Source organism: Camelus ferus, chromosome 16 (assembly GCF_009834535.1).
Source record: "Camelus ferus isolate YT-003-E chromosome 16, BCGSAC_Cfer_1.0, whole genome shotgun sequence".
NCBI lineage: Eukaryota > Metazoa > Chordata > Mammalia > Artiodactyla > Camelidae > Camelus > Camelus ferus.
Window position 1 is genome coordinate 49,964,712 of NC_045711.1, and position 15,328 is coordinate 49,980,039.

General features: G+C 58.2%; 1 protein-coding gene across 3 annotated transcripts; it reads right to left on the bottom strand.

Moving 5' to 3' along the window:
- Positions 1 to 864: 864 nt before the first annotated feature.
- Positions 865 to 14,709, bottom strand: KRT17 (keratin 17). 3 transcript variants are annotated; one of them, XM_032498115.1, is made up of 8 exons: positions 14,179 to 14,709; positions 12,987 to 13,069; positions 12,438 to 12,594; positions 11,664 to 11,825; positions 10,924 to 11,049; positions 10,610 to 10,830; positions 1,230 to 1,262; positions 865 to 1,123 (listed from the first exon to the last, which is right to left on the bottom strand). In XM_032498115.1, exons 1-8 carry the CDS (start codon positions 14,617 to 14,619, stop codon positions 874 to 876), a joined length of 1,473 nt encoding a protein of 490 aa, XP_032354006.1. In that variant the 5' UTR covers positions 14,620 to 14,709; the 3' UTR covers positions 865 to 873. The 3 variants fall into 3 exon arrangements, with proteins under 3 accessions (XP_032354006.1, XP_032354007.1, XP_014409631.1); XM_014554145.2 differs by lacking the exons at positions 865 to 1,123; positions 1,230 to 1,262 and adding exons at positions 9,438 to 9,668; positions 10,496 to 10,518 and having other exon boundaries at positions 14,179 to 14,708; XM_032498116.1 differs by lacking the exons at positions 865 to 1,123; positions 1,230 to 1,262 and adding an exon at positions 9,432 to 9,668.
- Positions 14,710 to 15,328: the final 619 nt, after the last annotated feature.

The following is a 15,328-nucleotide window of genomic DNA, read 5'->3' on the forward strand; positions in this document are numbered from 1 at the left end:
AGACAGGAGGGCCAGCATCCCAGGGGAGAGGGAGCATCACAGGTGGTTGAATATCCTCATCGTGATCTGGACCACATTATCGTTAGGTCACTAGGTAGAAATAGGGGTGGAGAGATGGACAGCAAAGGACCCCGATTAGTGTGCCCAGTTCAAGGGAGAGAGGAAGTGGGTCTGATGGTGGCGGTGGTTATGGGGATGAAGAGGAGAGTGTGGGTGACAGATGTTTCTAGGGGACTCGTTGGCACTCAATTCACTGGCTGAGGGGAGTGAGGAAGTGGAGGGAGTTGATAGGAGTGATGAGAGGAAGCAGGTTGGAAGGAGACAGATGCCCTTCTAAACATGGACACCATCCCCAAGGCAGAAGGCTCTCCCTTCCACCATCCGACACAAAAATCATCCCATGCAAAGGTGAGGACCCAAGCAGTAGAGTCAAGAGCTTAAGCTTTGGAGTCTTCGGGTTAAAACAGCTAAAAAGATAGAGCCGTATAAAAGAAAGGCACGGACTTTGTAGCCAGACAGACCTGGGTGTGAACTTACTGGCATGATGGTGCCACTTACTGTCGGTGCCACTTGAGGCAACAAAATGGACCTGACCACACCCACCTCACAGTGTTGCCAGAAGAGTCGGAGGAAAGAATGGCTGTAAAACGCCTCTCACAGCGACTGTCAACACTAGTGAGCTCCCTCCCATCCTGCGTCCCGACTCCCAGTCCCACGACAGCATGGAGGTCTTCTGGGAAGACCCTTCCAAGCTCTTCCAAGCTTTGCTCTTCCCTGCATCCCCCAGGCTGTGAGGTCCCCGAAGTTTCCCGGGAGGCACCTTCAACTCCCCTCCCATCAGTTCAGGAACAGAGACCACACAGGTTTGTTGCATCAACCAGTCAGCTTTATTAGCCTGCCCCCAGCGGAGAGGGAGGGAAGACGGCTGGGAGCCACGGTGGGAGAGCAGGGGCCTGATGCAGGCCTTCGGGAGGTGAGGCCAGCAGTCGGGGAGGGCAGGAGGCTCTGGGAGAAGCTGCTCAGGGCTTGGAGCTCTGGACCTGGCAGAAGCTGGGCAAGTCCTGCTCCTTCAGGATGGGCCGGGTCTGGCGGCCAGAGGAGGATGGCAAGGAGGAGGAGAAGACTGTGGGAGAGATGGGAGGCAGGGAGAAGGGATCTGGGGGCTTAGCAGGCCCCACCCAGTGTGAGGGGGGAGGGCTGGGGGTTCTAGAGACCCTCAGGAGCTTTACCTTCCCGGTAAGGATGTAGGCTGGGAGGAGAGGCTATGTTGGAGAAAAGGCAGAGCACTGAGATGTGCTGGGAGCGGCAGGGGGGTCGCTGATGGGTCTGTGGGGCAGGGGAGCATGGGGCACTCAGGGGGCGTCCTCGCCCTCCAGCAGGCGGCAGTAGGTGGCCATCTCCTGCTCCAGCAGGGTCTTCACATCCAGCAGGATCTTGTATTCCTGGTTCTGCTGCTCCATCTCGCAGCGCAGCTGGGCCAGCTGCTCCTGATCAGCTCCTGGATCTGGGCCAGCTGCAGATAGTAGCGGTTTTTGGTCTCCTCCAGGGATGCTTTCTATGAACGGCAGAGAGAGAAGAGTCAACCAAGGTGGTCACTGCTGTCCCCCCGTCCAGGTCTCTGCACACATTTCCTGAGAGGTGAATGGATTTGGACCTGAGCTGGGCTACTGATGGGCAAGACAATGTGGAGAAAAGTTATCCCACCATTTGTTCTGAACCTTAATTTCTCCATCCATTTAATGGGTACAATGATCCCTCCAACTCACTCCTGGGAAAAGAGAGGTGGAACTGTAGTGGGGCAGTATTCCATTCCTGGTGACTTGGGGGCTGGGCTTGGGCTGTCCTTCACATCATGCAGAGCTGGGACTGCAGTCCGCTCTCCAGGCCCTGGAGAGCCTTCCGGAGCTCGTTCACTTCATTCAGGCTCTCCGCTGCAACTCACTGTTAGAGGCCACTTCTTTGTTCAGCCCCTCCGCTGAGATAGGAAAGAACAGAAGGTGTGAGGTGCTCCGGAGGCACCCTGACTGGGAAGTCCCGCAGGAGGGCTGAGGCCCCGAGTCCCACCTTGCACAGGAAGCAGGCCTCAGCCTCTCTGCGGTTCTTCTCCGCCATCTTCTTGTACTGGTCGCACATCTCATTCAGGATGCGCTTGGGTCCAGGCCGGGGGCGGTGTCCACCTCCACGCTGACACCCCCCGGGTCTGGCTCCATGCGGCAAGCATCTCCTAGGAAGGGATGGGTGGTCAGCCGGGCCCCACGTGTGCCTGCAACCCTCCTGGACCAGCCTCCCACTGCCAGCAACCCTACCTCCTCGTGGCTCTTCCCCAGGTAGGCCAGCTCCTCCTTCAGGCCCTCAGTCTGCATCTCCAGGTCGGCTCTGGCCAGGGTCAGCTCGTCCAGCACCCTGCGCAGGCCGTTGATGTCGGCCTCCATGCACTGGCCCAGGGCCAACTCGTGCTCAACCTGGTAAGACAAAGGTCAGGGCTTCAGGGTCCAGCGTGAGGCATCTGAGACTCAAGACAGCCCTCCTGGATGGACAACCCCACTGCTCAGCCCCTGCCCTCTGCTCTCTGCCTTCCCCTCACCACAGGGCTGCTCACTTGGCCCTGAAGTCACTGGCTGCCTGTCGGGCACGACAGTGGCCACAACGATCTGCAGAGGGGCTGAAGGAAGGAGGCCTGGTTAGCAAAGGCCCTGCTGCTCAGGGTGAATAGCAAAGACGGGAGATAGGAACCTCCCCAATCTTGGGGGTCATCTGGCTGGTAGGTCAGAACTTCCACTCCCCCAAACAGCCTGGGATGCCTTCTCCACCCAGCTCGGCATGTGTAATGGATGCACCCCACGTCTCCACCACCCCATCCTGGGCCCAAGGCTGAGAGAAGCTGAGTGCAAAGAATGCTCGCAGGGAATAAGAGATTCAGGGTACCAGGCCCGCTCAGATGCCTTGATGCTGAAAAGGGACCTTCCGCCATCAATTCTGAGTGGCCCAGGGCCACTCCCCAAAGGCGGACCTCAGGCTCCCTGTAAAATGGAGATGCCAGCAAGCAGTTTGCTAAGGGCCACTGCAGCCACAGCCTCTATCAACACTCCACCACCAGAGCCACCCACCTGGCCCACCCACCTTGTCCCTCGAGTCCTCAATAGTCTTGAAGTAGGGGCTGTATTCACAGGTGGGCTGGGCCCCTGATCCTGGTACCAGTCTCGGATCTTCACCTCCAGGTCAGCATTGGCCTCCTCCAGGGCGATCACCTTGTCCAGGCAGGAGGCCAGGCAGTCGTGGAGGTTCTGCATGGTCACCTTCTCACTGCCCACCAGGAGCCCATCACCACCACCAAAGTTACCACCCAAGCCAACACCATATCCTCCACCAAAGCCGCCACCCAGGGCCCCAGCAAAGCCGCTACTGCTACTGCTGCTGCTGAAGCCACCGCCAGAGCCACCCCCAGCCCACAGGTTCCCCTGGAAGAGTAGCAGGAGGTGTGACAGACAGGCCCCCATAGGCACTGGGGGCCTGGCAGGAGCCTCCGGCCAGGACAGAGGACATGCGGCTGGAGCCACCACCAATGCCACGGGAGCCCTTCATGGAGCCGGAGGAGGTGAACTGGTGACTGCAGGTGGTCATGGTGCCAAGGAGAGAGGTGAGTGAGCAAGCAAGTAAGCAACTGGCAGAGAGAAAAGAAAGGTGCTCAGGGAGGCTGGAAGGATGAGGAGGCTGCCTCAAACCTCAGGAACCCATCTACGCAAGTGAGGAAGGTGGGGCCCTCCCAGTGGCTGACTCCAGCCCCTGCTCCAGATTTCATCACTCCAGTTCCCATCCAACTCCCCACTCCGGACTATTCGGCCCAAGGTCAACTCAATTCACTATGTGCTGCTCCGAGTTCCCACCCAGCTTTGGGGGATGTGAAGCTGAGAGAGAAAACACCAGCTCAAGTGGGTGGTGACTCAGGCTAGGAGAAACGAATTTGGCTCCCATTACTGGAGCCTGAGGGACAAGCAGGGCCCTGGCACAGGTGGCTTTGTGGTGACTGGGTCCCCAGGCAGTGAGTCAGCCCATGGAAGGACTCCCACGGTGACAGCCTCGGATGAAAGGGCCTTGGCGATGCTGTCCAGAGGCTGTCTCGGGGTGCAGCTGCAGGGATCATGCATGGCTGGCTGTGGCCAGGAGAGCTGCATTCATGGCCCCGCTCTGCTTTGCTCACTGTGTGACCTGAGGCCCCTCACCTGCCTCCTCTGGGCCTCTGCCTTCAGGAAAGTGATAAGGCTGGACTGGGTGATCTTTGAGTCCTTTCTAGTTCTAGACATTCTATGACTCTCTTTCCTCTATTAGATTCAATCCCAGTTTCAGAGGCAGCTTTTGAACCCCTAGGATCTCCAGAAGTCTTATAGACCATGAAACCAGCAGGAAGCAGCTTGGATCCCTTCTCTGCCCCTTACAAGCTACATGGCATAGGCAATCCTTTAGCCTGTGAGCCTCTGGGCCTCAGTTTTCTCATCTGTAAAAGGGGAGGACACATCACCAGCCACAAAGGAACATACATAAAAGACCCTGCTAACCCCTCCTCAGTGGCCAGCCCTGCCCCACCGCCTCCCCATCCTTAATTTCCAGCCCAGCTGCCCATCTCGTCCACCTCTATGCTCTGGTACCCCCCTCTCACACCCCTGCCCTCTCCTCTGCTCCCTGACATTCCCACCCTTTGAGCAGCCCACCCCCTAGTGCTTTGCTCCATCCACCTAATCATGGGCACCCACCTATACTGTGCTGAGAGGGGGTCACCCTCCTGGTGCTGGTGCCATGTGTGACTGCTGACCCTGCCACAGGCCCCCGAGCATCCACATTATATCCAGAGCTCAGATCCCAACACTTTTCTCTTGAGTGTCCACAGATGCCAGGCTGGACTTGGCAGCTTTATTCATTCCGTCGAGGAGATGGTCCACTGTCACACTCGGGTATTGTATGGAGTACACTACACAGGCCACACGGTTCTATGAGGGGCCTTATTCCTGCCACCAGTTCACAGATGAGAGAGATGAAGGATACGTGAGCTTCCCAAGGCCCCAGTCAATGGGGAGCTGGGGCTTGAACCTCTGTCTGTCTGCTTGCCCAGCCCAAGCCCAGTACACCATCCTGAACTACTCTCTCTATGCGCCTCCAAAATTTCCTCCGTGCCAGCAAGGCGCACCTGCCCCGAGGTTGCCATGAGCCAGAATCACCAGGCCTGGTCAGCACAGAACACAGACTCCCACCCACTCCTCCAGGCAGTGGGCTCCTTCCTCTACCCAGGCCTCTCTCCTCTCTCCTAGGCCCAGCTGCATCCCAGGTATGAGGTCATCTCATACCTGAATGGGCTGAAAATATTATTGACCGATGCCATGCCTCCACTCGCAGTGATTTTCAAACCTGACTGATCACCAGAATCCCTATACAGATTCCCGGGCCCTGCTCTGACCCTGCACCGCATCAGCATCTCCCAGGACAAGCCTGACTGTGGGGACGTTTTACAAGCTCCCAGGGGATTCTGGGGACCAGCCAGGCTGGGGAGCAAGAGGTGGCTGGGGGAGGGAGGGTGGGAGAAGGAGACCACAGGGAGGCTGAGTGGAGAAAGGAGGCTGTGCAAAGCTCCCAGCCCCTGCAGGCAGCCACAGCCACAGGCTTCAGGATGGAATGAAGAAGGAGAGGAGCCAGGACAAGCCGGGACAGAGCCAGCTGGAGTCAAGCAAGTCGTTCTGCCCCTCTGAGCCTCAGTTTCCTTCTCTGGGAAATGGGAGTAGCAGCACTACATCACAGGCATGTCAGAGGTGAAATAAATAAAGCATCTGGCACAGACTGGCAGCTATCACTGCATTTATCCATAGGTATTTACAAAGTACCTACTGTGTGCCACACACTGTGTGGACACTCACATGCGAAAAGCAAGACAGAAAGGCCCTCAGGACAGACTGTCTGGAGGAGCTAGAGGCAATACCAAGTGTTCAGGCCACAGTGGGGTGCCAGGGGGCCTGCAGGGAGCAGGCAAGGCAGGCTCTGACCCCGAGACTGTTCCCAGGATCTGGGGGAATGGGTGAGCGCCAGACCCGCCTTTGGTGGTCCCCCCACCACCATGTTTGATGCCTACTTCCAAGGCAGAGGCTCTCACAGCCCCTCACGATGGTCTGCACAACCAAGGGGCCCTTGGGGGAGCCTGTGTGGCTGGATCAAGCTGGGTTATAGCCTGGGTTCTGTGCCTGGAGGCAGAACTGTCCTGGCTCTGGTCCCTCTGTTCCTCACAGCCCCCCACAGCCTGGGCAGCACAGAAGAATACACTGTATAAGGGCTGAGGGCTTACTGCCAGTCCCACCATGGTGCCGGGATCACCACCCCTAGACTGGGGTCCCTTGGGGTCCCTCAGGTCTCCCCTTTCCCCAAGCCCACTGCAGACCCAGGCACAGAGCGACACAGTGGTAGTGCCATGTCATTTCCCTGAAGAAAGGGCTGCCAGGTCACCCTTCCAGGGTGTGGGCGTGGTGGAGGAAGAGTCACAGAGACTGGCTACCACCAGCCTGGGCCTGAGCCTGGGAATCAGGTGTGTGTGCCCATCATGTGAGAGTGGGTGAGGCGGCGCCGAGGGAAGTTACAGACCGGTTCACTGAAACATTTCGTGCAGTGAGTGGGTGGGTGTGGATGAATGGTGAATCCCTCCAGAGAGCCCCACCACGGAGTCCCCCAACCAGCCACAGCCTCACATCCCCAGCAGCCTGGGTCAGATTGGAGGGCCTGAACAAAGCCACCAAAATTCCCCCGTACCATCCCCAAGGGGATCGCAGTTTCCCGCCCCAAGTCACTCCGCCCTGTGGACCCCATCCACCCAAGCCTGGGCTGAGAGCTCCTGGCAAGGGCAGGGCTGTCCCTCTCTGGGCCCAGAACTATCCCCTGCAGACCCCCAACCCCTACGCCGCAGCCACTGCGTCTAGTGACGTAGTTCCCGGCACACCAGGCTGCTCCGCCTCACTCTGTGTGCAGGGGCTTCTCCCCCTGCCGAGGGGAGAAGTCCGGGCTGTCTCGGGCCAATCCCACATTCGGATCCGTCCTCGCTCACCCCATCAGTAAGAGTGGACCCCAGAGTCTGTAGAGTCTGAGGGAAGCGAAGGCCCTGCCTAAGCGCCTGGGGCTGGGCAGGGGGTGGAGCTTTCGGCTCCTCTTCCCAGCACAGCCATCTCCCCTCAAGTGGTGCCTGGCTCCACCCCTTAAATGCCAGGCTCCAGACAAGCGCTGAGTCACTGCTCCCTGGAGCCTCAGTGTCCACATCCACACAATGGGGCGCCTCTTCCCAGACCCTCCCTGCTTCCTAGGACTGTTGTTCAGATAAATGAGATCACCCCTCAGAGGAGCCATTCTCAGCCCAGGGCTGGTTCTTCTTGTTGTAGCCTGATGTCTGGTGGGTTCAATGCCTCCGTCCCGCCCTCCACCCCTAAGCTGATGATTGTCCAGTCAGCTGAGAGATGCCAGTCTCTGATGGAGTGGAGCCCACACTCCCAGCCTGCTTTGAGTCCTGCCATTGCACCTGCAGGCACAGGCCCCTGGACTCCAGCCCATAGTCCCTGCCAAGGAAAGGAACTCACTGTCCTCTCCGGGCTAGAAAGGCTATTAGCTGGGGCTCATCCCGCCCCTCCTTTACTACAGCTGCTGAGATCCCGAGAGGGCCTGTGACCTGCCTGAAGTCCTCACACCCCGCAGTCCACTTCCTAGATAGTGCTCATGCCGCAGCCCCACCTGCACCTCCCTGTCCTCTGCTGGTCCCAAGCCCCCACTGCTCCTGCCTGCTCCCTGCCCCGGCACCCACAACCCAGGCTCCAGGCACCCAGACAGAGCAGGTGTTTGGAGGGCCCTGGTGTGATTCTGCAGCAGAGAGTCTGGACCTGTCAAAAAGCCAGGACAGACTGTACCAATATTTTGATAACCTATATTATAAGTTCTGTGATGTCTTTGTGTGTGTGATGTCTTTTTTCTTGCATCTCTTTTCTGCCTTGATACAGACAACCTGTTAAAAAAATCTATGTTGTTTGCATTTGAATAACTTGAATTTACTTTAGTCTTACTTTGATTTAACACAAAGAAGCACTAATAGTATTGCCTGTTTTAGAAGCCTGAAGTCAGTAACATGAAACCCAATCTCAAGAATTTGAAACAAATTCCCTTGTGTGGAAGGACTGTAAACTCAAGTTTGGCCAAAGCGTTATTAGAGCACAGTGTATTAACTAAATTCTGTTTTTCAAAAAATTGAATTGTAATAAAGATTTTTGATGTGCTATTTCACTTTTCAGTAGCCAATAAATTTGTGTAGAGGATCTTACTAAAATTTGAGAAATAGTTAAGTATGTCTTTTAAAAAAGGTGGGGGCATCCTTCCTCTCATTCACCCCTTCCACCCACCCCCACTTCTTGAAGAAAACCAGGAAATCAGGCCCACCCGGCCCAACTGTTACCAGATTTACTCAAAGGAAGACTTCCTGGAGTCTGTCTGGGCTGGCGTCTGGGCTGGCTCCCCTGCTGGCTCAGCGCCTGCCCCCAGGGGGAGGGGGGCTGGGCTGGAGGGTTCAGGAAAGATTAGAGCGGAACTGCCCCTCCCCACTTCCCCAGGAGGTAGTTTCCCACCCTCCCCGACCTCCAAGCTGCTGAAACCAAGAGAGACAAACTGCCAGGGTGGGTGGTGCTGCTCCCTGGGCCCATCCTGAGCGGACCATCTAAGGAAACATCTCTGGGACACGCCCCACCCTCTCTCCCACACCTTCTTCGGAAGCACAGGTATCAGCTCATATTTCTAGGGTTGAGGCAGTGGGAGTCCCAGACCCACAGACCCTCTTCTGGGGCTTTTCTGAGACTCACACAGGAACCTGGGCCCTCATCACCCAGCCTGCCTCCCCAGCTTTCCTTCCCTCGTGCCCCTACCCCAAGGAGAATCCTGATTCCTGTCCTGCCCCAACCCCTTCCAACCCCGCCCTTCTTGGAGGAGTTCCAGGTACATAGGACTGCGAGGGGCAACTGATCAGATGCTTCATCCCTTGGGACCTCTGGCTCCCACACCTGAGATCTTCTCATCCATTTATGGATAAGAAAATGAGGCTCACCGAGGGGAAGGAATAGCCCAAAGTCATGGACCTAATTATAGGGCAAGAAGAGGCCACCTAAGACCTCCTCCTGGCACGCCATGCTCACCCTGGGTCTGACATTGCCTGGACCACCCTCCCTGGTTTCACTGGCCCTTGGGAGATACAAAGCAACACCCACCTCCGAAGCTCAACCCAGACCTAGTCTTCACCCTGGTCTAAGATGACCCCTGACCTCCAAGTCAACAACCATAGGTGTCCAAGGACTCCTCCCCCTGCCCCCAAATGTCCCCTCCATTCCCCCATTCCTCACTAGGGCCCACCCCAATGGCCACAACCAGGAGGCATTCCATGACTGAGTCAACAAGCTTTATTGATCAGGGAGGGGGATGGGAAAGGGACTGAAGCCAGAAGCTGAGGCCGGGGGTACTGGAGGCTGCAGGGCTGATGGGGGCCCCACCCCCGGCAGGGGTCGGCCAGGCTGGCCAGGGTCCTCAGTGGGTGGTCTGGTGGACCTGCTCGCGGGAAGAGATGACCCTGCCGTCCTGGACCTCTTCCACAATGGTGCGCACCTGGCGGGTGGTCACGGCTGCAAGAGACAGACATTCGGGGGTGGGTGGGGGCCAAAAGACCCTGGTTCCACCCCCAGCTCCCTGAGCGGAGCCAGCTGTCTCCCCGACAGCCGTTGTATGTCCATGCCTCTGCTGGCCCCTCAACATCACATCCACACACGTGTCCCCCCTAAACTTGCCACTCCCTGCCTTCCATCCTGTCCCTCCCAGGTGTCCCTGGGTGAGTCTTGCCTCCCAAATAGATGGTTTGATTCTGACCCACATGTCCTTCTGCAAGAGGAAGTCTGTGCAGACTGGATGCTACCTGAAATGGGCCTATTTCCATTTCTCTGCAGTCTCCAGGGCATGGACTATGCTTCCTTCAGACTGGGGTCTCCAAGGCAAGAACTTTGTCTGCATCACCCCCATCAGACTAGATGCCCCGGGGCTGGGATCTTATCTTCCCCATGGGACTGGGATCTGGAGGGCAAGGACGAAGCACCTTTCTGCCATCAGACAAGAGACCCCAAGCAAGAGACTGCCTTTGCTCACTTGTAGGGTCTCAAGAGCAAAGATCATGAGACCCGGGTCCCTACTTGCCCATTAGATGAGTCTCCAGAGCTAGGACCACGTGTCCTGCCACAAACTAGGATCTCCAAGGTCAGGGCCATTTCCCTGCCCCACCCAATCAGACCAGACAGTATCTCCCTCCTCTGATTAGGACTCAGAGCCCTAACGGGACCCTTCTTCCACCACTGCTAAGCATCAGCCATCATTTTCTGGAGCTCCTGGGCCCCTCCCCCAGCAACATGCAGATGGGTTACCCGCCCCGTGCTACCCCATTCTCTGCTACCAAGATCCTTACGTTCTCTGGACTTGAACTGCAGGCTGGGGGAAAAAAAGAGAGAGAGATTAGATGTGAGTCTGAGCCTCACCCCTGCCCCAGTTCCCCCAGCCCTGTCCCCGGGCCGCCACTCACTGGGCATCCTCGCCCTCCAGTAGGCGGCGGTAGGTGGCGATCTCCTGCTCCAGCCTGGTCTTCACGTCCAACAGGATCCTGTATTCCTGGTTCTGCTGCTCCATCTCACAGCGCAGCTGGGCCAGCTGCTCCTCCACGCTGCTGATCAGCCCCTGGATCTGGGACAGCTGCACGCAGTAGCGGTTCTCTGTCTCTGCCAGGCTACCCTCCAGGGATGATTTCTGCAGGACAGAGGGAGGAGCAGGGGTCAGTGAGGGTGGTCTTCCCCTCCCTCCAGGGCCCTGGGCACCCCCCAGGCTTGGCAGCACTCCTACCATGCTGAGCTGGGACTGCAGCTCAATCTCTAGGGCCTGCAGTGTGCGCCGGAGCTCGGAGATCTCGGTCTTGCCGCTCTGCACCAGTTCGCTGTTGGTGGCCACTTCGCGGTTCAGCTCCTCCGTCTGCAGACAGGACACAGGACAGGGCAGCGTGAGCCTGGCTTCCCTACTCCAAGTCAGATGACCCCCATGGCCTCTGTATGCTCAACCCAGGGCCACTCTGTGCCCAGACAGTCACCTGGGCTCTCCCAGTCCCCACAGCCTGCTTCACCATGGCCACTTTCCTGACCTCCCCTGGGCCTCTCAGGCCTCCTCCCAAACCTGACACTGGGAGTAGTGCTTTCTCATCAGCTTCCCACAAACCCAAACCCAGAAACCTTTGAAATGATGTAAGTTTCATCTTTAATCCCTGCAAGGGGAAGGCACAAGAATAGGAAACTTGAGGACCACACAAGACAGTAAGCCAGGCCCCCAGTGCTGGTCCTTGACTTCTTGAGGGAGAGCTGGACCCTCTGGCTTTATTCCTGAGGGGGGTTCTCTACACACCCACCCCCGCCCCCCACATCCCAGCTTCAGCCAAGCTCCAGGCCTGGGGATGCAATGGGAAACCCTGATCCCTGGGGTCCACACGGCTCACTGAGAATAAGACACCCACGATGCCAGTCTCTAGGATCACCTCGGGGACCCAGGCCATGCACCAAGCCCCAAGAGAGCCTCTGGCCTGTGGCAGCCCCCACCTTGCTGAAGAACCAGTCCTCGGCGTCCTTGCGGTTCTTCTCCGCGATCTTCTCGTACTGGTCGCGCATCTCGTTCAGGATGCGGCTTAGGTCCACACCGGGGGCGGCGTCCATCTCCACATTGATCTCGCCACCCACCTGGCCTCGCAAGGCGTTCATCTCCTGTGGAGGAGGGGATGGTGGGTGTGGGCATCTCCCCTGATCTCTCACTCCCAACCTTTCCCACACAAGTTCTCCGGACCCCTCACACAGACGCCTTTGTTCTGCCTGTCTTCTACCCTCTGACCCTCCCAATGACTTTTGTCACCTGCTCTGGGAGGGCTTTGCCTCCACCATCAGACTAGGAATTCCCTGAAGACAGATTCTGTGTCTCCCCAGTTAGGCTGAGGGCTCTCCAAAGATGAAATCTAAATCTTAGGCCTAAGCCCCCAAAACATCCCTTCCAATTTCCAAACTTCAGCATAGGGTCCAGATTCAAGGGTTTGAGCTGGGACAAGAAAGCGACCTCCTCACTTATCCCCTGTCTTGGTGAGGGAAGCCAGGATGGGCAGAAGAGGCCTCAGTGGGCCCCTGAGAGGCTCCCCAGACTCAGGGAAGCAAGGTGGTGTATGGAGGAGGCTGCCCTGCATGGACATCAGGGCTCTGCTGACAGGGCAGCCCTGTAGGTGACCAGCCTGGATACCTGCACTCTTCCCACAGTCTCAGCCTTGGCACAGCCCCAGGGTCCTGCCACCCACTCCACAGCCTCTTTGACCTAAGCCCCAGCCGCCTCACCTCCTCGTGGTTCTTCCTCAGGTAGGCCAGCTCCTCCTTGAGGTTCTCGATCTGCATCTCCAGGTCAGCTCTGGCCAGGGTCAGCTCGTCCAGCACCCTGCGCAGGCCGTTGATGTCGGCCTCCACGCTCATGCGCAGGGCCTGCTCTGTCTCGAACCTGCAAGGGGAACCAGAGACTTCCATCAAGCTGCTTGAACTGACGGGTCCAGGTCCCTGGCCAGCACCCTGACTTTGCCAGGGCTTCTGAGGAATGACAAGGGGGAGAAGTGGAGGCAAGTCCTAACCATGGGGCCCTGGGGCCACTCAGGACCAGGCCCCACCCCGACCCGGTTTCCTTACTTCTCTCCTCTCTGCCTCCTGCCTCCCCTTCCTTCTCTCCCATCACCTGACTAAACCCAGTGACCTTTGGATTTGGCTACATTTGCTTCATCCTGGACTGGGAGATGGACTCCCCCACCCCCAGCTCCTGACCTTTCCACCAAGACCTGAGGAGTCCTGGGGTAAAGAGGGGTGCCCCAGTGCTTCCCCAGCCCCCTGGCCCAGGCTCACTTGGTGCGGAAGTCATCAGCAGCCAGACGGGCATTGTCAATCTGCAGCAGGATGTTGGCATTGTCCACAGTGGCTGTGAGAATCTGCAGAGATAGGAGAGTCATCAGGGCTCTGGATGGGGTGAACTCAGCCCAGATCAGGGTTCTGAGACAGGTCTTCCTGCCTTGGGGCCAGGATGTGGCTGCCTTCTTCAGGAAGGCTCCCTTCCCACCCAACCTCTGCCCTTGACAGCACTGCAGTTGGTGACAGAGGCAGGCTCGCAGGAATCTGATGGCTGAAACTTGCCCACCTCCCCAGGACCTGCTGCCCCTAACACCGACCCCCTCTTTCCAGGCTCTGCCTTAGACCAAAGCAGGCAGCTGCTGGGAGTGGCAGCCTGGGAATGCCAGAGAGCCAGAAAAAAAAGGGAAAATGCCCAAGGGCAGAGGCTGTCCTCAAATCCCGGAAAGAATCTCACAAAGAGGAGGGCTATAGGAAAACCCCTCTTTTTACAGTTGGAGACATAGTGTCTCTGAGAGGCTCCCCCAAAAGAGAAGGCAAAAGGAACCCTCACCAAAGAGTAGTTCCAAATCGGACGTCATGACCTTTGTAAGCCCTGACCCCGGGCTCCAGCAGGCAGCCCCACCCCCATCCCAGGTTTGCTGCTGAGTCCCAGTTTGAGGGGGCAGCAGGAGGAATAGGGAAGCCAGAAAAATCCCCAAATAAGGCACACAAGTGGCCTCCTCCTGAGGCCCCGCCCTCTCTCCTGCCGCCTCCTCCCAGCAGGTGCCAGCAGGAGCTCACTCAGAGCCCTCACCCCACTCTAGCCCTAAATCTCCCTCCTGCTTCAAGGAGAGAGGTGCCAGGGTATCTGGCAGCCCCTTAAGCCCATCCCTCCCCATGCTTCCTCTCATCTTGTCCTGCAGCCACACAAGGTAGCAAGAGGCTCCGTGATGTGATGGGGAAACTGAGGCTCAAAGGAGACTCACAAAGTCTGCTTGTCCCTAGCCCAGGTTGCTGCCCCAAAAAGGAGACCATTGGCCACACAGTGGCCCCAAGGTGGGTTCCCAGAGGCCAAGTTGGAGCCAAACTGTCCTGGGCCCCCTGAGACACTGTGGCAGCCCCCAGGCTGGACTCCAGGCCCTGGTCAAGGGCAGGAGATCGGGGAGGAAGAGCTGTGCCCCCCCCAGGCCCCTCCCACCACAGCCCCTACCTTGTTCTTCAGGTCCTCAATGGTCTGGTAGTAGGGGCTGTAATCTCGAGCAGGCCCCGGGGCCTGCCTCTGGTACCAGTCGCGGATCTTCACCTCCAGGTCAGCGTTGGCCTCCTCCAGGGCACGCACCTTGTCCAGGTAGGAGGCCAGGCGGTCGTTGAGGTTCTGCATGGTGGCCTTCTCACCTCCCACCAGCAGCCCCTCGACACCTCCAAAGCCACTGCCATAGCCACCACCCAAGCCACCACCAGAGCCAAAGCTGTAGCAGCTAGAATAGCTGCTGCCCCCGAGGGCGCTGCCCAGGCCACCGGCAGACCCCAGTCTGCAGGAGCCGGCGCCCAGGCTGCCAGCCAGCCGGCAGGAGGTGCGGGACGAGCCGCCCCCCAGGCCAGAGGAGCCCTTGATGGAGCTGGAGGAGAACTGGCGGATGGTGGTGGTCATGGTGGCGGCAGCGGGTGGCAGGCAGACACAGAGAGAGCAGGCTCAAGAGGAGAGAGGCCCAAGGTGTGTGTTGCTGCCGGGGCTCGCCTGCTTCCTTTATAGCCCCAACAAGTGGGCGTAGGGATTACAACAGGCTGGCTGCTCTGTTTCCATTCCCCTGGCCTTTCATCACCGCTGGCCGCCTGCCAGCTCCCAGGTGGCTGTGGGCCCCCTCCCCTCCCACCTTCGGGGCTTTGCCTCATTTCTCTGAACCCCGGTGCTGGGCTTCTGCGTGTGTGTGTGCCTGTCTCTGATCTCAAGGCCGTCACCTGTGATTCAGGCGGGCCCTCCAGCTACGCTTTCCCATGACCTAATACGGAGAAGATGAGTAGCAGGACGTCACCGTCCCCAGGCCCTCCCAGGGAGCTGCTACCTCAGCCACACCCGCCTGGACCCTGTGTCTGGTGGGCAGATGGGTTGGGGAACCAGGCAGCCCTCAGCCTGAAATTGTTGCACATGGTCCTGGCTCTGGGCTGGATGCAGGGGAGACAGCGAGGACCAAGAGCTCATCTTGCCTGGGAAACCAGACCCAAACCCACCAGGCTTGCTACACTGTAACTTGGTCACAGTAGCTCAGATTACCGCCTCACTTACAGATAAGGAAACTGTGGCTTGGAGAGGGGTAGAGTCTCACTGCACCATCTAACTCAGAACGGGGCTAGCAGGGTTC

What these genes read in the sequence shown, in the direction of transcription:
- KRT17 (XM_032498115.1), bottom strand. Translation starts at nt 14,619, where the DNA reads ATGACCACCACCATCCGCCAGTTCTCCTCCAGCTCCATCAAGGGCTCC. An exon ending in GCTGATGACTTCCGCACCAA is followed by an intron (nt 12,595 to 12,986) that starts GTGAGCCTGGGC and finishes TTCCCCTTGCAG; the next exon opens with GTTCGAGACAGAGCAGGCCC. An exon ending in TGAGGAAGAACCACGAGGAG is followed by an intron (nt 11,826 to 12,437) that starts GTGAGGCGGCTG and finishes CCTCCTCCACAG; the next exon opens with GAGATGAACGCCTTGCGAGG.